The sequence below is a fragment of the Rhinolophus sinicus genome, chromosome 2 (genome assembly GCF_057876585.1).
Source record: "Rhinolophus sinicus isolate RSI-liver-muscle chromosome 2, RSI-T2T, whole genome shotgun sequence".
In the NCBI taxonomy this organism is placed as follows: Eukaryota; Metazoa; Chordata; class Mammalia; order Chiroptera; family Rhinolophidae; genus Rhinolophus; species Rhinolophus sinicus.
The window spans coordinates 502,710-523,475 of record NC_142502.1 but is presented as its reverse complement, the minus strand read 5'-3'; the positions used below and the strand labels follow the sequence as shown (position 1 = coordinate 523,475).

At 47.6% G+C, this 20,766-nt stretch overlaps 1 protein-coding gene across 28 annotated transcripts in view; it reads left to right on the top strand.

Annotated features, from left to right (window-relative positions):
• The window catches only part of ERMARD (ER membrane associated RNA degradation), a 42,471-nt gene that overhangs the window by 3,075 nt on the left and 18,630 nt on the right, over positions 1–20,766 (top strand). For 8 of the 28 annotated variants that reach the window (XR_016019940.1, XR_002135925.3, XR_016019939.1 and 5 more), the window contains 15 exons: positions 1,174–1,313; positions 2,176–2,277; positions 2,571–2,660; positions 4,886–4,983; positions 5,406–5,542; positions 6,673–6,787; positions 7,530–7,632; positions 10,305–10,334; positions 11,240–11,308; positions 12,457–12,630; positions 14,754–14,837; positions 16,597–16,682; positions 17,220–17,345; positions 17,671–17,889; positions 18,808–18,921. Coding sequence is in view for 19 of the 28 variants with exons in the window: in XM_019712629.3 (XP_019568188.3) it covers positions 1,174–1,313; positions 2,176–2,277; positions 2,571–2,660; positions 4,886–4,983; positions 5,406–5,542; positions 6,673–6,787; positions 7,530–7,632; positions 10,305–10,334; positions 11,240–11,308; positions 12,457–12,630; positions 14,754–14,837; positions 16,597–16,682; positions 17,220–17,345; positions 17,671–17,889; positions 18,808–18,921 (1,687 nt within the window). In the remaining 9 variants the exon portion in view is untranslated. Of the gene's footprint in view, positions 1–1,115; positions 1,314–2,175; positions 2,278–2,570; positions 2,661–4,885; positions 4,984–5,405; positions 5,543–6,672; positions 6,788–7,529; positions 7,633–10,304; positions 10,335–11,239; positions 11,309–12,456; positions 12,631–14,753; positions 14,838–16,596; positions 16,683–17,219; positions 17,346–17,670; positions 17,890–18,807; positions 18,922–19,282; positions 19,555–20,350; positions 20,562–20,766 lie in introns of those variants that run through there. The other 20 variants (XR_016019943.1, XR_016019942.1, XM_074333886.2 and 17 more) reach the window with 17 other exon arrangements.

Here is a 20,766-nt window from a genome sequence, read left to right as displayed (position 1 = left end):
CCCCTGACCATTGCTGCTTTTGGTCAGAGGGTGTTATAACACAGACCTAGCCTAAACCAAGAGAGAAGGGGAATTAGTGTGAAAGGGAGAGGGAGTGAGGCCAGAGAAGCACAGAAGCGTTAACGAGAGCTGGGCTGAGGAAAGCAGGGGTGAGACGTGGGGGTCGGGGCAGTGAAGGTGGATGGGGCTGTGGGTGACATGGCTCGAGCTCTAGGCAGCAGTCCATGTGGGGAAGATGGCTGAAAAACAAGCCATGAACCGAGGGCATGACACCACCGGTGACAGACTACACGATTGTGTTCAGTGTCTTCCAGCCATTCTTGCACGTTTTGTAGCAGGGATTGGGTTGAGAAGTCTAATGACAGTTATAAAAATGACAAACGGATGTGCCCTGGCCCAGCAGGCCCATTCCAGGTACACTTACAGGTAGGAAAGTGTGTGCACAGGGTCTGTCCTCACCGTGTTGTTTGTGATAGCAGAGAGGAAAAAGGCACTGGAACAGCTAGATGTCAAGCAGTAGGGGATTGCTCAGTAAATTATGAAAAATGCATGGAGTGGAATATGCAGTGGTGAAAAAGAAAGAGGAGGCCATCCTCCTGATACAGAAATCTGCTAAGTGAGAAAATGAGGAGCATATATTTGTGTTTGCTTCTATGTGTATAAATATTTCCAAATATACGCAAGGAATGAATGATAGTACCTGCTCTAGGAAGGAGACTTCTGTGTCCAGAAGGACATGTGAGTGTTCAGCTCCAAACATATTGTTCAGTGAAAACATATTGTAAATAATGTTCTAAAATAATTAAGGTCTTTGGAAATCTCACAGTCTAATAATGTGAGGTAAAAATATCAGGTTAAAATAAAGTATGAACCTGATTTTGTATACACTTACATAGAGGTAAAGAAATTGAAGAAAATATCTTTTATCTTGTGTGAGCCTTCCTGTATTTTCCAAACTCTCTACTAATAGCATATTTTTCTCTTATACTCAGATAAGCACTATGTAATTTATTTCCCAAAGCATCTGAGTATCTTTTGTGTAAGTTGAAGTATAAACTGGGTTGTTGACTTTGTGGGGATTTGGTAATGCGAGCGCTTTTTCCTCGCTGATTCAGACTTTGTTACATGGTGTGGAGCCGTCTGTGGTGCTGACCTGTCTTCTTACCCTTCAAGCCCAGGCTCTGGATTACCAGGGAAGTGTGAAGCTGCTGGGCCCTGTGTGTGCGGCCATCCATTTGCATTTGTCGTCTCTGACCAAGGGGCAGTTTGAAACTCAGTATGTGCCTTGGCTCCAGTGGACAAGTTCTCCAGAGGTTTGGCCTTTGTTCAACCTTAAAAATAAAAGACTTTGCACATTGCACACAGAGACCTTTCTACTTGCCAATTTTAAAGGGGTCTCCTTTATGCCGTCCTCCAGGTGTGAAGAAGGCTTGAGGGTCGTGAGGGAAATTTGGAACTCTTAGGCAAAGTCTCTTAACGCCTGAGCTGAGGCACGTCCTTGGCACAAAGGAAATTTTGGGATGCGGTATCAGGATGGGGGTTGCAGAGGTAGCGTACTTGGCACACAGGTGCTGGTCCTAGGAGAGAAGCAAAGTGGACTCTTCCAGAAAAAAAAGGAAGACCTTCTGGACAGATAGTAGGGTATTCCTGAGACAGTGGGACCCAGAGATTGGAGATAGGGATGCTTGGCTTGTTCAGGGTGAATTAAAAGGAGGAGGGGAGTCTGGGGCCATTGAATGACCACAATAGAGCAGTAACTCTAACAGCCAAATTCTCAAATACTTTGGATTTCCCAATTTAGAGTAGAAAGGTCAGTGTGTCCCCCTTTGTAATAGCTCTCTGCATTGGCAGGACGAGCTGCCTTAGGTTTATTTTTAAGAACTAATCAAAATGGGAAATAAGATTTAGGTCAAAATATGTGACTTATCAGCTGACAGGCCACATTTACTGCTTTCGATAAACATTTCAAGAAAGAACTTTGAAAGACCTTCGGTATTGAATTTTTTTTGATTCTTTATATATTGTTATATTTATATAGGAAATGTTTACCTCTACCAGAAAAGTCATTAAAATATGACAAAATCTTTAGAGGTTTGAATTTCATGAATAGTATTGTTACTTTGTGAAATACTTCTTATTGAGCACAAATTCTAACTTGTATCTTATTCTGAGCAGTTATTTGCTGAAATATTTGATGCCTTGGAAAGTCTTCAGTCTCCTGCTGTTTCTCTTAGCTTAATGAAGCTGACAGCATGTCTAGAACGAGCCCTGGGTGATGTAAGTGTGAGAACTCTTTCATTGTTGGACCATTAAGGTATCTGAATGGACGTGAAACTATTCTGGAGTCGCCCTTAGATTTCTTGATTTTGATTATCATTTTCCTATAAAATGCAGTTATTTGGTACAGATTTTTAAATATCTTTCAAACGATTATGAAATTAAAATGCTGGTGTCTTCAGTATCTGTCTCCCCTCATTTGTACAAACAATAGCTTTATGGGTGATGCTTTTTCTGAACCTCACTTGGCTCATTGTAATGCAATTGTGACATGATTTCTGTTTCAATTTTAGGTGTTTTTGCTGATTGGAAAAGAATGCCCCTTTCTTCTAAGAGATCTGCTCGCATCTGAGGAGCTTGCTCAAGTCTTTGGGCTATCTGTGGTGAGCTTATTTACCACACTAATAGCGTAGGCACAACGCAAAACAGTTAACGTTAGCTGTACTTTTGTTCCTCAAAAGTCAATGCTGTAATAGGAAAAATTAATTATGTCTAATTCAAGCATATTCTTATTCCCCACCTCTCATTTCAAAATTGCCACTCTTCCAACCAAAAGACACACATCTCTCCTATCCTGAGTCTTAATGTAGTATAATAGCCCCTGGTGTTATGGCCCCTTTTGTGGTGGCCCTTGGTGTGATGGCCTCTGGTGTGATGGCCTCTGGTGGGATGGCCCCTGGTGTGATGGCCCCTGGTACGATGGCCATTGGTGTGATGGCCCTGGTGTGATGGCCGTGGTGTGATGGCTCTGATGTGATGGCCTCTGGTGCGATGGCCCCTGGTGCGATGGCCTCTGGTGTGATGGCCTCTGGTGTGATGGCCCCTGGTGTGATTGCTCTGGTGTGATGGCTCTGGTGTGATGGCCTCTGGTACGATGGCCCCCTATTGTGATGGCCTCTTGTGTTTTGGCCTCTGTTGTGATACTCTCTGATGTGATAACCTCTGGTGTAATTACCTCTGGCACAATGACACCCTCCAGAGTAGCCTTTGGTATAATAACCTCTGAGGAGTCAGTGATATGAACAATTTGAAGTCTATTGCTTTAATTAGTTATGTATTAATAATTATAATACTAACTTATTCTAAAATAAAATTTTAACTCTTTAAAGAGTGACATAATTTTATTGTAAAATACAGTATTTCTAACGTGGGAAATTATGCCCTTTGCAACTGTTCAAATTTATGATGAAAAAATAATTTAGGTGTCAGTTAGAAAACATGCAGAACTATGTACTTTTTCAAATCTTCTAGAGGACATATGAGCAAGACTGTTTAAGACTAACCTTTAGGCAACTGCAAGGGGCAGGGTCAAGGTGAAGCAGAAAGCCATGAACTGTCACGGAAAGGGCGCTGCTGGGCCAACGGCGTTTCCGATAATCGTGGAGTGTGTTACAGGCTCAGCACACTGTCTGTGGACAGAAAGTCTCCTCTCCGTCTTCATGGTGCTTCCTTATTCCTTGTCGTTTTAAACATTGTTTCCTGTCTGTCGAGTATGGAATGAAGACAAAGTGTGTCTTGCTGTCACACTGACCGCTTTGTTTTTTATTTTCACGCTGACTTCTTAAACAGAGTCTGTTGTTTTGACCTGATATTTGTCTGCTGTGTACTCTCAGCCTTTTGCCTACTTGCAGCCACTTTTACCCCTAGGTGATTTTACTAGTTCACAGGCACATGTGTTTCTGATTGCCCAGATGGTACATTAATTAAGATTTAATAGTAAATTAATAGGAAATAGCATGAAATCCTGTAATGATCAGTCACTAACAGTAAAGTATTAGTATTAAAATCACCGTGAGCGAGAAGACCTACAGCAGCATGAATTGTTGCCTGGTTGCTCTGGGACCAGGTGGGATGTCTGTGTGACGCTGCCCCTGGCCTCGCCCCGCCTTCTCAGGGGAGGGCAAAGGGCTGTTGTGTGGTTCTCAGCCTCTGGTTCAGGTGCTTGAAGACAGCCTGCCTTCCTCTGAGTCTCTGTGGGCTCAGCTGTTCCTTCTCAAGTGGCGTGCTGTTCAGTTCTGAGTCTGAATATCTTCCATCTTTTCTGAATCTCTTCTAACGTGCGCGCTGCATACCAGAGGTCACCCGCAGACTCATGGACGCCTGTGATGGCTGTGTCTGCACTTTACAGATGGAGGGACTTGGAGTTGGGGCAGCCGGCCGGGACTCCGCACTGCCCTGTGTGTGTGAGCAGGGCCCGCGCCGCGCACTGCCTTTCCATGCTCTGCGCTTCCTGTCTGATTTCACCCAGACGTTAGGCACCTTGGATGCACAGTGTGAAAGCACCCCGCATGCTCTTCTCTGCATGGGGCGCACAGCAGTGCCTCCACACAGGCTGTTCTGAGGTTGACCAGGAGGCACATGCACCAAATACGTGCTAAGCGTCAGTAAATGTTGGTTGCTTATTGTTATTACTACTACTTCTCCTACTTGGTCGTTTTTATGGTTATTATCACTATTGTCATTATAACGATGATGACTGAAGCAAACCAGCCACTGCTGGTTCTGTCACTTCTAAGGAAGAAAGAGTACACCATCCCTGTGTGACTTGTCTTGTCTGTCGTCCTGTTGTTATGGACTGTCCACACTCTGCTGCCCGTCCCCTGAGTAGATGAACGTGCTAAGAGTCTTCATCGGCTCTCCGTGTGGCCTCAACCTGCGCAACGTCCTGTGGCACGGCTTCGCGGCCCCGCACGAAATCCCACCCATGTAAGTTCTTTTTGGATGTGCTCCAGAGTTTGTTTCCCCTTTAATTTCACAGCAAGGAAACAGGTATCTTGAGAAAGATGAGAGAGTTTGGGGACAGGATTTTGATGATAAAACTGAATGTTAGTAGCAGAGTAACTGGAGGTGACGGGTGATGATTTCCCTGACTTGCACCCCAGAGGCAGTTCAGAGGTTAAACCAGAAGCGGGTGGTGATGGCGCGGCTTCTGGTTGGGGGAAGCCCCTGAAGTGGTCTGTGCCCCCCATTCAGCGAGGCAGTGCTTCATTCCTACAGCTGGGGCGGGGGTTCCTGCGATGTAATGGTGTTTTGCTTCCTTGATTTTAAGCTTTTTCTGTTGAAAGTAAAGCTTTTCTAGGGATGAGTGAGTTTGTTTTCTAACAGAGCTCTGCGGCATTTTCCACTAGGTACTGTTCAACGATGGTGGTGTTGACGGCAGGAATGGGGCAACTACTAAAAAGTTACCTTCAGCAAAGCGAGCTCACCTGGGCACCTCGACCGCTCATCGCTCTTCCAGACTTGGAGGATGGGGCCGTTTTCCCAGGCAAGTGCCACACGTCACCTTTACCCCGCATGCAGCTCTGCAAACGTACTTACAGAGACCTTAAGGAGCGTCCAGACTTGAGCTCTTTAGATGGAATAGCCCCTCTCTAGTGGCGAGACACCTGTGCAAGTTACGTGAAGAACCTCGTAACTGCCGCGCAGAACCTTCTGTCTTGCCCGTGCCTCCAGGTATGGGGAATCCTTGGGGGTCGTGCTCCAGGAATCACATTCGTGAGCGAGTTGGTTTATCCTGCGGATGTGGTGACGCACAGTGGCCCAGGACCATTCATAGTGGGCCCTCCCTTCTGCTTTTACTCTGTGCCGTCGTGCTCACAGTCATTGTGCCAAAAGTGCCAATAGTGTAACGGTCTCGTATCTTCTTTTCTTTCCATGACAAAGCCATTCACCCAATTCTGAGAGTGGGGGAACACAGAGCTTTGAAAGAGCAATGAAAGCTTATGTTTGTTCCACGCTCGTTCCTTTTCCACATCGGCAGTTGGGGTGCCTGGTCTGTATTTGCCACTGTGAGTTGTGGAGGACAGAGCATAGACGGCCTTGCCCCAAGTCCACCTTTTGGCAGCATGGACCCTTTTGGTAGTCTGGTGACTACCAGAAGGTATTTAAGACTTTCTTAGAGCAGTCTTAAGCTTGTAACAAAATTGAGAGGCAGGTCAGAGCTTTCCCACTCACCCCCTGCCTCACACATGTAGCGTCTCCCCATTGTCAACAGCCCCACCAGGTGGGACATTTGTTACCAAGGCTGAACCTGCTGTGACACATCATCATCACCCAAGCCCACTGTTGACCTTAGGGCTCACTCTCGGTTGCTGTGTCTTCTTAAAATCCATGTTCTTGGTCAGTGTGGTCAACTTGTCAACCCAGAGCGCCTCTACTCAAAGCTGTTAATAATCATGAAAAAGATGCAGTGTTCACGCCCGCTTTTCCCCAAGGGCACCTGCGGTCACCTGCACCGCTGGCTCTGACTCAGGTGGTCTTCCTTACTAGCCGCAGGCACTGCCCAGGGCTGCGGTTCCTACACAAAGAGTCGCTCGTCGGCAGCACCCCTTACGTGTGTGCACGTCTTTTCAGTTGGTTAGTGTGACTGTGCTTCAAATTCTTGCTCTTTTGCAGAAGTTACTCAGGAGGTACTTGGAGTACTGGAGGAAGTGATGAAGAAATCCACTTTTATTTTAGGAACCATGTTGCCGTATTGGGAAGTCGCATTAATCAGGTTCAAGTCACACAGGTAACGGACAGGACATTGCAAGGTGGCTCTTAAAGTGTGGAGGCCAGCCCTTCCTGAAGTCCCCACTTTCCAGGCCTGCGTGCTGCTGCTGTCTGGTGAACAGGACTGGGCCGACTCGGGTGGGGACAAACCTGAAGGCCCCCGCGGGACCTCTAAGCAGGCTCTTGCAATTGTGTGTTAAATATCCCATATCATCCTTTTGGCACAGTTGCTAAAGACTATTATTTTTTTAGGATCAACTTTAAAAAATTTTTTGTGTTCTTACTGTGAGTGAAATATTGTGTCCAGTGTCAGAGAATCACGGAAGTAAGGTTCGGAACAGGAAGTAAGGTTCGGCCTTTTAGTCCCCGGGGGGTAGGGCATGTGCACCTAGACGGCTTAATTCCTTCCCAGTTACATTCTCCTGCTACATGCATTTGGGGACCTTGAGAACCCCCTGAAATCCTGGTGTTTGAGTATGTTTTAGAAGTGATGAAACAAACTAGGCAGACTTTGATGACATTTTATCCTACTGAGGGACTAAAAATGTCTCATCAAATATTAAAACACTGGGAAATAGGTTTAAAATCACTAGTCTAATGAGGCTTAGATCCTGTATTGTGTCGCATCTTAGCGAGTGCAGTGTCCGCTCCTTGCTTCGTGCTCCAGTGGTCAGGGAAGGAACATAGCACCGTGACACCGGGCTGGCGCCACTGCTTACTTTCCAGCGAGCACTTTTGCTTATTTCCCTTCAATTTCGCAGGTTTGCCGACTGTGCCATGTTGTTACTGATGCAGCTAGAGACTGGACTGAGGCACCTGTTTGCCACCATTAACAAGTGTCCCCAAAGACTTCTGACGGCTGAGGTACATGTGCTCCAGTGATGGGTGTGACTGTGGTTGTTGCTGAGGCGACAGTCTGCTGTGCCTAATTACAACTTCTTACTGTCTTACTTTTGTTTACCATTAAATGAACTTTTTAGCAAAGAGCTTTCCTCGGAAGCTCTTGACTGTTTAGTATAGTGATTTTATAGCATTTATGTTTATCTTACTTATGATTGTTTTTGGTCATCCTGCAGCATTTCCAAGCCGGCTTCTAAACTTAGTGATGGCATGAAGGTAGCAAGCACTCCCTTTCCGTCTGTGGCCGTAATCACTGGCGCGCCGCTGGGACCCCACAGTGGGCCGGGCTCTGCAGCATGCCCCCTCGTAACACTTAGCACAGCCAGCTGTGGGGGGGGCTGGGGGATGTTTCTGGGGGGCCACGTGCCCAGGTAGCCCTCGGAGGTCACGGGTAAGGAAGGGGCCGTGTCTCCTAGGTTGGACAGCAGCACGTGCCAGGCCTGGCCTGGCCCCTCACGTCTCCCCACTTCCCGTGGCGCCCCTGAGTTCTGTTCTCAGCCCTGTCCTCTCTACACCTGCTCCTCGGGGGAGCTCACACAGTCCCAGCCATAGGGCTGTCCCCTGTGTGGGAGCAGCAGTTAGGAGGCACTTGGAACCGAGTGGAAAGGGAAGCCCGCCAGGTCGCAGGCTGCTGTGCTGCGGAAGTGGCTCGGCAAGTCGTTCCCAGCGAGTGAGCGCCCAGGACTCACAATCGTGTGTCTCACGCTCGTGTTCCCTCTCCTGAGGGACATAGCTGGCATCTTCCTGTGCATTTCCCCAGTGTCCCAGTTTGCTTTATTTTGAAGAAGATGTTTTGCTCTCCCCCCAGGCCTCCCTGTCCACGTCTCCTCGTGCCCTCTGGCCCCGAACTGGAGCAGCAGCCTGTGCTTTGTCTGGGCTCCTCCACGTCTCGCCGTCTGCACTGCTGCCCCTCAGCTCTGCCCCCGATTTACCTGGTGCCCCTTCTATTCCAGGCTGAGGCCCCACCTGGCTCCTGCAGATAGTAAATGTCCCTGTGTCTTCTGTGGTCTCCTCTGCTTGACCACCTTTGGTGGTGTCCTGGAGCCTTCCACACAAGGACCCTACTGTCTGTGGGGGCACGCAAGGACCTCAGGGCTTCCCTTTCCACTCGGTTCCAAGTACCAGCCCATCCTTTGTCCCACGTGTTTCCTGTCTGCTTTCTCCATGTAACTCAGGCTCCTCGCCAGGTCCTGACGTGGGTGTCTTTCCTCATTTGCCCACTCTCCCTGCCCAACCACTGCAGGCATGGCCTTGACCTCCCTCAGCCTCGTCTGCTCAAATTCCCGGTGGCTGTTCTCTGCATCTCCTGTGGAACCTGGACGCAGTTCTCTGCTACACACACATTTTCGGACAGGTCTCTGGTGCGGGCTGCTTGAGAATGTGATACTCACATTCGTGTTTGCTGGTGCCCACGCCCAGCACCCTTCATATAGGCTTTGCCCAGTCAGTGGTGTGAAGTGAAGCACCAGTCTTCCAGCAGAAAGAGCTAGAACCCTTGTCACCACGGTCACGCGAGTGTACTTGGAAGTGACGTCATGGCAGCAGGGCCATTTGCTGCGTCATTATGCAATATAAATAAATTGGCTATCGTCATTTGACTGCACAAATAAATAGCGTGACTTTCGACGGAGGGTATAATTTATCAAGGAATATCTTAGGTTTTAGCCTAGGCTTTTATCTAGAATGAGCTCAGCATTAGTTTATTAGTAAGGTAATACATACTGTGAAAATACTTTATAAAACTATAAAGTGCTATGCGGATGCTGTTTTCACTGAATGCCTGTTATGGGTATGAGGTCTCGGGGGAATGGACGGTAAGAAGGTGAGAAGCGTATGTGTTAGGTGTGCGAGAGAAGGCGTTTCTCCCTCTTCCATGAAACCAGGCAGAGGGCAGTGCATGTAGTTTGTGGCGATAAATGGAAAATCAGCCTCTGCAGAAGTGCTGGGATGTTTAGCAGTAGTGGGATAGTCAGAACAGAGCTCGGAAAATTCTAGGGTCGGCAATTCGGGTTAGGGAGCTGCAGATACTTGAGTCAGCTGCGTAGTAACAAGTGCTGAGTGGAAAGTGCATTAATAAGCATTGTGAGCTGGCCCCCACAAATGCGGTTTCCCCACATCGTGTGTAAAATCTTACTGACCCCCCCCCCCCCCCGCGGCCTTTGGCGAGGTCGTTGGTCATGCCCAGTTGCCAGCAGACCTGTGTGTGCGGATGGAGGTGCTGGGTTGCCTCCTAGGGAGTACTGATGTTGGGATGAGAGTGCCGAGGTGTTCTGGCCCCAGAGCCTGTCTCCAACGGTGCCCACCACACCAAGACGTGGGTGGGGGACAGCGGCAGTTTGTCGGGCAGGATGTTTGCTTGTTGGCGCTTGCACGGGAATACCAGCCATCGGCAGAACTGTTGGTGGTGGTGACCGAGCTCTGGGAGCACTCATGTGTGAGAGCGGTGCTGACATGCAGCCATTTCCACACCTTCGTGACGTGTGTCCTGCGTTCTTCCCAGCGCTGTGCGACATGGAGATTGTTTTCAAAAGAAGGCTTCATATCTGTTGCCATGTGCTAGGAATTTTTCCTGCTTTGAATAATGTCACTCTACTTGTATTTTGCTTTAATTATTTCTTTTCTTTCCTTTTCTGAAGTCAACAGCTCTCTATACCACCTTCAATGAAGTAAGTAAACTTATAAAGTCTCTTGAAACAAAATATTGTATTCTTTTAAAGTGCAAATTAAAATGCAAAATTAAAGATCAGCCATAAATCACATGCTTACAGGAAAATGTTGATAGTCCTGTAAACCAAAAAACCCTTATTATAGAATTAAATGTGGGTTTCAGGCTAAATGAGACCCAGTATTATTAACTGAGCTTCTAAGTCACAGAGATGCCAAAGTCAGAAATGGCAGGAGGGACAACATTGTGTATTGTGACAATTTAGAGGCTGACATGTTAATTTTAAGGTTAACACCCTTTTTTGCACACGAAACACATCAGCTCGTGTTATGAGCACATAGTGTACACTGATGCCTTTGCTTGGCATATTTTCGGGGTGGAATTCTGAAGGTGAAAATCTGGACTAGTCAAAATGACCCTTGACAATCTCTTTGATCATATGCAAAGTATAGAGGCAGTTATCTGTATGGGATCAGGCCTAGAGGACGAGGGGGTAGTGGGGTCCACAGTCCTTGGTGTGAGTTAGGGAGTGAGTCATTAAGTGACTGGTGGATTCTTATACAATACACACATGTGCACGTATAAACACACACAAATATACAAGCACACGTAAACGTGTACATACACGTACACACATATACTCACATGCGCACACACGTAAACACATACATACACATAACTGTACGTAAACACACACACACACACCACACAATTACGAAGATACATAAAGGCATACAGGTTAAAAAAGTTTTCCTGAACTGGGGGTTGGGGTTGCTGCTTTTTCATTCAGGTGGCTTGGGGCTTGTTTACCGTGTCATACCAAAGGTACTGCGTCCTTTGGTGTGTGTGCGCACGCGCATATGTCTGTGTCCCAGTTAATCAGCTTGCTTATTTTTGGTGTTTCAGATACTGGCGAAGCACTTGAATGATGGTGAAATCAACCAGCTTCCTCTTTTCCTTGGAGAGCCTGCAATGGTAAAATAGGTCTTTTCCAGCCTCAGAGTCTTGTATTTAGGGATGTGATCAGCTCTTCTCCCAAGTGGGATGAATGGTGGCCTGTGAAATGCGCAGACAGAGCTCTGAGCCACTCGCGTGTCAAGCTCACCGTCTCCACAGCAGCGTCTGCTGAGCTCTGCCTGCTCGGCCTCTGGGTGTCGTTAGTTCCTCAGATGTCTTTTTTCTGAGGCCTCTTCCCAAACAGCATTTGAGTGTGTTGGTTACCTGCGTCATGCTGGTAGAAAGGGCTGTATTTGCTGTGGGAACTGCAACAACAGTCAAATGAGACTTGGGAAGATTGAGTGTTGGATGAAAAGAGAATTATGAATCGTTGAGAGCTATTTTCTCTTTGCGTGTTTTGTGAAGATATTACCACGACTACTTTGGGCTATAGATACAAGTTTTACTTTTATTTTTTCTAACTGGGAGTTGGCAGACCGAGATTCTAATTCCTGTTTTGTGACTTAGTCAGATTCCGTATGCGGGGTGGGTGTCCATTTCTGCTATCAGGAAAGTGGGATGATGACCTGGTTTGTCTAATACTCTCCTCCATCTTGGATCCGTGACTCTTCCGTGCATTGCGGTTTGCTGGCCCTTTTCCCTCCACCCTGCGGGAGACGCCGTGGGCTGGTGCCATTAGGAGAAGCAGCTGTGGTAATCAGCTGCAAAGGTGCAAGAAGGGCACGAGGAGACAGGACGAGGAGCTGTGTTCACACAGGAGCACGGTGGGGCTGCTTTGACAGCCATGGGACTTAGCTCCCAGATGTGGGCACATGGCGGTGTTTCACTGAGCATGGACCCTCCACACAGCCATCGTGGAGCTTAGATGCACACTCCTCTGTCCTCTCATCAGTCTGGCCTCAGGCTGTGGGGTGCAGTTAGAACAGGGGTTCCCTGGAGAGCCCTGCCTGAGGCAGTGGGGTGCGGTTAGAGAGAACAGAGGTTCCCGGGAGAATGTCAGCTTGGTTCTTTGAGGCTGTGTGACCTTGCACCTGTCTCTGTGAGGCTCACCTCCCTGGTCTGTAAATGATCATGGTGCTTCTTGAAAGTGTCAGGCCTGGATCTTGGCACTTTCCTTCCTCTGCTGAGAAGACTAACGAAATTTTTCTGTGTTTATTTTCTGAAAGGAGTTTCTCTGGGATTTCCTGAACCATCAGCAGGGTCCTCGTGTAAGAGATCATTTAAGCCATGGGGAAATCAACTTATCTGAATTTCCAAAAGGAATAACAGACCAGCTGCTTGCGTTTTCCACTGTACTTTTGCTGCGATTCGTTGAGGAAGAGCTAGCGTCAGTGTTCAAGGTCAGGTGTAGGAAAGGAGACAATTAGTGAGAACACTGTCATTCAGCTGTGTGAAAGAATAGCATTCATTTTTAAATGTGCTTAACTCTTAATCATCTTTTGGTTAATTTATCTGAGTTACAGTATGCCTCCATCAGAACAAATAATTGTGACTTGATTACATGTATGCATGTATTCTCTGTAACAAGTAACTCAGTAGTACTTAATCTAATTATTATGTGGGGTGTCATGCGGGATCTCTAGTTCCGCTCCCCGCCCAAGAACGCAGGACATGGTGAGGCCAAAAAGGAACACCCACGGAGCCATAGGTAGGGGAGTCACACCATATATTTTCACTGGCGGCTGGGTTGGAAACACAGGAAGCAGGAACCACACGATCCGCAGCCTACCTTCCGCTTCTCTGCCAACCAACCTCACTTGCTAACTGCAATTCCCCGTGTTAGCGTAGCCACGGCAGTTATATCAGTGGCTAATGGCTAACCGGTGACAGCTGACGGCCATCCACTACCCGATCCAGCACCTTTCCACGTGAGGCCTAGAGCCTGGAAACTGCTCTCTGGGACTCTGTCCCCACACTAACCTAAAATAATTTAGCCTACTTCTTAAAAACACATTTGCCTTTGTTTTTAACATCCACAGGAAGTTGCAAACCAAAGAGTATTAAACAGGATTAAGTAAATACAGTGGACATTTTTACAGATGTCTTTTAAATTGGTGGGTGCAATATTTGCACTTGTCAATAAATTAATTTTTTTATTAAAGTAAATAATTTAAGCTAGAATATTTGTTATTGACATGTTAATCTTTTTTCAGGATATATATACATCTGTAACAGTTATTGATAAAGTTGTTTAAAAGTTCAAACAACATAGAAAAATTAATGTAGAAATTGAAAGTCCTCAGTTTAAGATGTACAGGAATGCGCTCCTGATGGATGAATCGGGGAACAGTGGCATTTTTTACATCACCGACTGTCACTCCCTAACCCGGTCCTCATTTCCTAGGCCTCCCGCCTGAGGACAGTGCCTTCTTTCCAGGAGGCTGCGGAGGCCCAGAGGCCGCCATCCTCTCTTCACTCTTCCACAGTCCACCTTCATTCAGTCCTCTTCTGTAAAAATATGCCCCAAATCTGTGTCTCCCCATCACTGCCATGCCTCTACCTGGGCAACCCCCAGAGCCTTTGCCCTGGTATGTCACCAGCTCTGACAGGTCTCCCGTGGGGCTTCACTCTCAACACAGCAGGCAGAGTGGGCCTCTCCCGTTTCCTCCCCGCGAGGAGCCTCCTGTGGTGTCACGTCCTCGCAGAGCCCCTCTGGGGCGCTCAGGCCCCAAGTTCCCAGTCATCACTGACCTTCACCGCCTGGGACTCAGCTGCCCCAACCTGAATGTGGAGCCCGAGGCTGCATTTTTGTCCATTTTATGTATGTGGCCCAAGACCCTCCCTGCTGCACCATAGGGCTCCTTAGGAATCGGAGTGAGTGGGAGGTTACATGCATTTCTTCTTCAGTCCACGTCTCGCTGTTTTAATTATTCATTTTGTGCTACTGAGAATTCTGGGTAGTTACTGATCACATGTATGTAGGAAAGCTGTTGAAAGCTGTCAACTCACTGACTTTGTTTCTAATAATTTTTAGTCAGCTGACTTGGATTTCCCAGTTACACAGTTACATCAGTATAATTAAATAATGATATTTTTATTCTTTTTCTCCATATTTATATATTTAGCAATTATGTGTTTAGAGCTACGTCATTCTGTTTCAGTCATATTGATTTTAATGTTTAAATTTCTACTGTTTTAGCTTTTAGGTGACTCTCTTAAATAATTTTCCAATTGTTCAGAATCGTTTTCTTCTTATTTATTTCGAATTTTGTTCCATTGTGGAAGAGAGTGGATGTGGCCTTTTTTTCATTGTTATGGCTTCATTTAAAATGACTTTATTGGTTATGATTTGAATATTATCTCAAACCAACTTTGAAGAAGAGTTTTGATTGGTCGTAGCTGAATACAGTTATGTGAAGGGGGTGATGAGAAATCGGGACTGCTGTGTGACTTAAAATTCAACAGGAGAAAATCAGAAGCCTAACCAAAGTGGCAGTAATTTACTGTCTTTTTTCTAAACTAGGAAAAAGCAGCCATACAGTCACTGGTGCATCTCGCAGAAGGCTACAGTGCTCGCTTCCACCCCATGTCTCTGCTGAGAAAACAGGTAAGCTGCGTCCAGGCCGTTCGGGATGGGGCCATGTGTATCCTGTGTGCACAGATGCCCGAGGGCTCCAGGCCAGCCTGGTCAAGGCAGCCTTCAGTGTTGGCAGACCTGGCTTTCTAACCATAGTGTGCCACTCGGGCGCGGCCCCGCATGACGGCGGCTCAGGGGCGCGGCCGGCCTTGGCCAACTTGCTCGTCTTTCCAAGCCCCAGGTTCTGGACCAGCAGTTGAAAAATGGTGCTGTGTGTGTGTGCTGTGTCGGGTATTTTTAGTACAAAACAGTGACTGTTGGAAAGTGCCATAGCAGGTTATTATTATCATCTTCATTGACCCAGGACTAGTCACAGTTCTTGTCACTGATGAAAAATGTCAACTTTCCTTTTGACAGCTTTTGTTAACTTATAAATTGAACAAGCAGACTTGTAAGCATTCCTGCCAGGAAGTTCCAATTTGGAAATTAGCTGAGGTACTTTATTCAGCATATTGTAGGATACGAAGGTGGTGCGAGGGGTCATTCCTTCGGACAGGGACAGACGATCACGATAGTCACTGACTTAGAAATTCATCAGGGAGCCTGCCACCTGGAGAGTCAGAACATAGGCCGGTTGCGAAGGTAACTGAGGAAAACGGTGCCTTGAAAGACCAAGTCTGGTGATCGCATAAGAAAAGTGACGTCACTTAGAAGGGGTTTTCAGCACGGAAAAGAAAATCCTGGAGGTGCTGGAGTCGAGTGCTTTTTGGGAGAAGGATTCAAGCTGAGTGCGCGAGTCAGGTTGTTCTAGGGCCACAGTGCACAGCTCCACGTCTGGCCCCATTAACCATGCCCAGCACACCAGCTGGGCCTGTGTGGTTCTGAGCTTTGCAAGGACAGAAGTCACTGGAAGGGAAAACACCAGAACCTGCCTGCTGGGCACCCAAGTTCCGAGAAACTGCAAGGGGCGGCAGGAGGGAGCGAGCACAGTTTCAAAGGAGGAAGGTTCTGGAAGGAAGAGTTGTTTCGGAAGCAGGCTTTGCCCCAAGCCTGGCTCTGCTGCTGCATGGATGCCCTTTCTTTCCCAACAGTCGGCATTCTGGCTCATCGCCTTCTCTGGTGGCCTCCACCCCTGCCCTACCCCTACCGTCTGATAGTTGCTCACTTTTTATTTAGCAGACAGTCCTGCAGTCTGTCCTCTTTCAGGCCATGCTCTGGTTATAACTGTTGGTGTTGACAACAGCCACTGACTTTGCTTACACTTTCGTGGGTGGGAAATTTGGGACAGGCTCTGCTGGGCTGGTGTCCCCTCGAGAAGGTCAGAAGCTGGTACTGGGTACTAGCTGGGACTGCTGGCCGAGGCCTGAGGCAGCGTCACCCAGGGCGCGTGGCCTGAGAACTAGGGGAAGGCACTGCCCTTTCTGACCTGGCTTCAGAAGTCACCCAGCAGCCTCACTTCCTCTGCTCTCTTGGTGACAGGACACCCACTAAAGCCAGTCCCAATTTAGGGGAGGGACATGGTCCTAGCTTCCAATGGGAGGGGCATCGGAAGAATTTACAGATGTGCTTTACAGCCACGTGGACAGGAACTACCCACTTACCCCAGAAGTTTCTCCAGCCCCCCCCCCCTTACCTGATTGTAACGAATAGCTAATGCCACCACCTAGTTCTCAAGTGTATGATCTGTAACACCTTCAGAGACACATTTTTTAGCAGTGATTACAACATCTGTAACAATTTAAATGCATATTTACTGGAACCTCATTGTGAGATCTTTAAAGGCAGTTAGACCTTTTCCTCTCAGGTGCTGAGCTGTGAGGAGAGTATCAGGGCTTGGCCTCTGCTGCCTTTGCTGAGAGAAGCCGAAGAGGCCAGGTGAGCTCCATGCCGGGTGCAGACCTCATGGTTGTGAGTGAGCAGTGGCTCCTGGGGGCTCCCAGGCGGGGGGGTCTTCCAAGGCCACTGGAAGAGGAAATGCCAAGTTGGGATCGCTGGGCCGTGGTGAGCAATGGAGTGGGGACGGAGGTGAAGAGCACAGGCGATCACCCAGCTCAGGGCTTGGTTGCGGGTGGGGTTGCTGGCGGAGGCCGAGAACATCCAGAAGTTTCAGCAACAATTGGAAGTAGGGGTCTGACGCGCAGGAGAGAATCAGGGGAGAGAGAGAAATTCCAAGTTGTGCGTTCATGCAGCAGACCTGGTGCGGGGGATGGCACTGGTCTTTGTCAACAGTGCCTAGCTTTTAGCATATCGTATCATCTGTTTTCACCACTGCCTCTGATGGTGGCCTCGGCATTTTATTTTGGGGGAAACTAAGTTGCAGGTTAAATGCTTTGCTCAGTGAACCATGAACATAAATATTATTTTGTAGTCTTAACTATTGTCATATATATTTAAATATTTTCTATTTTTCAGAATAGAAGGTAGTTCAGAAATAAATGCCTGCAACTCTTTGATTATAAAAATCACTTATGAGCTGTATCACCACGTACCGGAGAATCACTGTGTGTTTACTGACTTGGCCAACCTTCCCATTGAGAAGTAAGTTTCAGGACATCCTGAACATCGTTAAAACACTGCTGACGCGAATGGGGATGGCAGGCTCAGCTATTTTCGGTTTGAAACTTTACCAGAGTCCCTCTTATTGTTCCCCAAGAGGGACTCTTTGGTAAGCCCCGGGAGCCTTCGTGAACATGTCGAGTGCCCATGGCAGTTCATCATGATTAAGCCTGCATGGGTGAACCCCGCCATGTGTCCCCGCAGTTCCCGGCTATAAAGTCCGGCCGCTGCCAGCCAGACTTTATAGACCAGTAGGTCCACGTGGCGGTGACAGGAAGGCCCACTGGAGTCATGCTCTGACCCGCAGGTGGCCCCGGCCGCTCCGCGAACTCTGTGGCATCCGCGTCCCAACATTGTTCTGTCCCAGAGCCGTTCTGGAAGTTCTCACTGTGCTTCAAAACATCGTCAGGTGCTGCACCCATGTGTCCCACCAGGTCGTGGCCTCCTGGGTGCGGAGACGCCAGCAATGGGCGGAGAAGACGCTGCGCTCCCGGCAGAGGCAGAACTTTGTGCGCATGTCCTGGAGGTGCGAGGAGCTCGAAGGTGGGGGCAGGGATTCTGGCTGTGGTGCCGAGGCTTACCTTCAGAGAAATACTTAGTTTTAGAGAAAGTGATGGCACCTGTTATTTTAAAATACTGTTTGTAATTTTGGCACGTGGGACTCCGGGTTCTACAGACCCAAACAAATGTCTGGATCTCGCCTACACTAGGAGATGAACTGGGTATGCCAGCACCAGCCGTGTGGTTTCCTCGTATAGCGTTGGTTTTAGGATATGCTTTGTCCTTAAGACGTTACAATTTTGGACAATTGCCTAGCACTTTGAGTCGAGTAGTATGTATAAAGGTTTTAATTCCTGGGTTACTTCCGAAAGGTTACACCTAGTTTACACTCGTAACAGTAGTTTCTGAGATATGGCTGCCACGTTACGTCCTTCCCCAAACAGGATATTTTAAAAAGCTCTCTAACAGTTCCATGGGAAAGCTATAGCTTACTTTAATTGGAATTTCTTTGAGTCCCGGAGACAACACATTTCACGTTAGGCTGTTTGTATCGCTCTTCTTGTGAGAGTCCTTTACTGACTGTCAGATTGTAGGGAAGACGCGGACATGTAGACCAGGAGGCACAGTGAAAGGACTGCAATTCCGCTGGTAATGTCACCGCCATCCTGAGAGGCAGTGACAGCAGCGGGAAGGCAGGCCCCTGGCTCAGAATCAGACGAAGGTGCTGGTACCCTGAGAGGGACGCCAGGGAGGCAGGGCCTGGCCCGGTGGCCGGGCTTCTCCTGGGGCTTCTGGGTACAGCCGGGGGCCAGGGCTGCAGAGCGTTCTCTGGAGCAGTTTATACTTCAGGACTCCTGAAAACGGCAAGTTAGGCGAAATTCTTCCTTGTGAAGTTGAAGAATATTTCCTTGAAGAAATTTTCATGTATCTCATCTGTTTGTAGTATTAAGCTCCTGTCTCCTGTGCTTCTCCTGATTTTATTGCTGATTGCGCTGGAGTTGGTCAACATTCCTGTGGTTCATGGGAAAAATACTGACGAGTATCAGCAGTATCTCAAGTAAGTGTAGCACACCTAGAAGAAATGAAACTGTTCTGGTCACTTTAAATAATTTTCACTCCTGTTGGGTGTTTTCTTTGGTGATTTTTAAAAACCCCACAGTCTGCTTGGCCCTTCACTGTCCCTCATGGATTTCAGCAGAAGTCTGGGAACCTTTGAGGTGGTCTCCCCTGTGTTATGTTTCAGAAATTTAAATGTGATTTACGTGTGGATTTACTGTCAGAATTCCTCCCTCTGAGTAGCAATGGCAGCAGCCAGAGAGTAATTCTGTGGAGGGAGTCTGCAGGCATCCCCAGTCGGGGTCATGGCCCAAAACCAAATTCGTTTTTTGTAACTAATTTTCCCAACTTGGGAAGTCCAGTTTTCAGGAGCCCAGATCTAGGGGTCTGAGAAGAGGATAACACTGCTGTGACCCACTTTCCATGCAGAGATTCCAGCCCTGAGGTGAACCCACGAGAAGTGGCTGCGAAGTCAGTGTCCAAGGGCATCTTACGACTTGCTCCCATGAACTCCCTCACGTTCCCTTGGCTTTAAGCTAAACTTGCAGGTAGCAGGTACCTCAGTACCTGTTAAAATGAACATGAAAACATGACTCTGGCATTTTATTAAAAGATGGAATCCAGGTGACAACAAGGTAGCAAATGTTAACAGTTGGTAATTGTTTCTAGTCTGATAGTCAGGGCTTCTTAGCCTCCAAACTTCTGGCATTCTGACCTGGATGGTTCTCTGGTGGGGCTGTCCTGTGCATAGTGGGGGCTTATGGTAGGGCCGTCCTGTGCATAGTGGGGCCCATCTGTGCATAGCGGGGACTTGTAATGGGACCATCCTGTGCATGATGGGGCTTGTGGTGGGGCTGTCCTGTGCATAGTGGGGGCTTATGGTAGGGCCGTCCTGTGCATAGTGGGGCCCATCTGTGCATAGCGGGGACTTGTAATGGGACCATCCTGTGCATGATGGGGCTTGTGGCGGGGCTGTCCTGTGCATAGTGGGGGCTTGGGGTGGGGCCGTCCTCTGCAGGGTGGGGCTTGTGGTGGGGCCGTCCTGTGCATTGTAGAATGTTTGGAGCATCCCTGGCTTTTACCCACTAGATACCAGTAACACCCCCAGTGTGACAACCAGAAATGGTTTAGACGTCTCCAAATATCTCCTGGAGTACAGAATCACTCTCAGTTAAGAACCATTCTCTTCACAAAGGCTCTGTGAATTTTCATTGTAGTATTCTTTTAACTTTCCTCTAAATTTGGGAATTTTCAAAAATTAAAAGTTGGAGAAAATTTTAGACTACTTGGGAAAGTTTGAGGAGAACTTGGAAAATGTAAAAATGACATCCCCATCAGTCAGAATCCTCTGTGAACATTGTGATAAGTTTCTTTAAGAAAAAACTTCTTAACACCAATCTATCTCAAAGTGGTGTGTGTCCCCTGTGAAGGAGTGGACCCTCCATCCTGGAGGACCGAAGCTGCTGCCAGGGTGGAAATGGAAGGCATGCTTACCTGCAGGGTTCCTGAGCGGGTGGAAGGCCGGCCCGTTCATGATTCCGCACAGAACATGTTTGTTATGGTCGGCTTAATCCAGACAGCCTTAAGATCCTCTCTGGAATTAAGTTCCATCACATGAAAAAATCCTGTCTGGATTTGAGAGTAAGTATGAAAAGGCACTTGAGTGTGTAAAACGGGAAGTCCATCCACCTCTCCAATAATGGACATTCAGCATTTTTCTCCGTCACCTAATTTGTATTGTTTCCATTTTGTATGTGCTGCTTTTTCTTGAATTCACAGATAAAAATCAAGTCCAGTACCTTAGTTGTAACGTTAAAATGCAAAGACAACACTTAAATCATCGTTG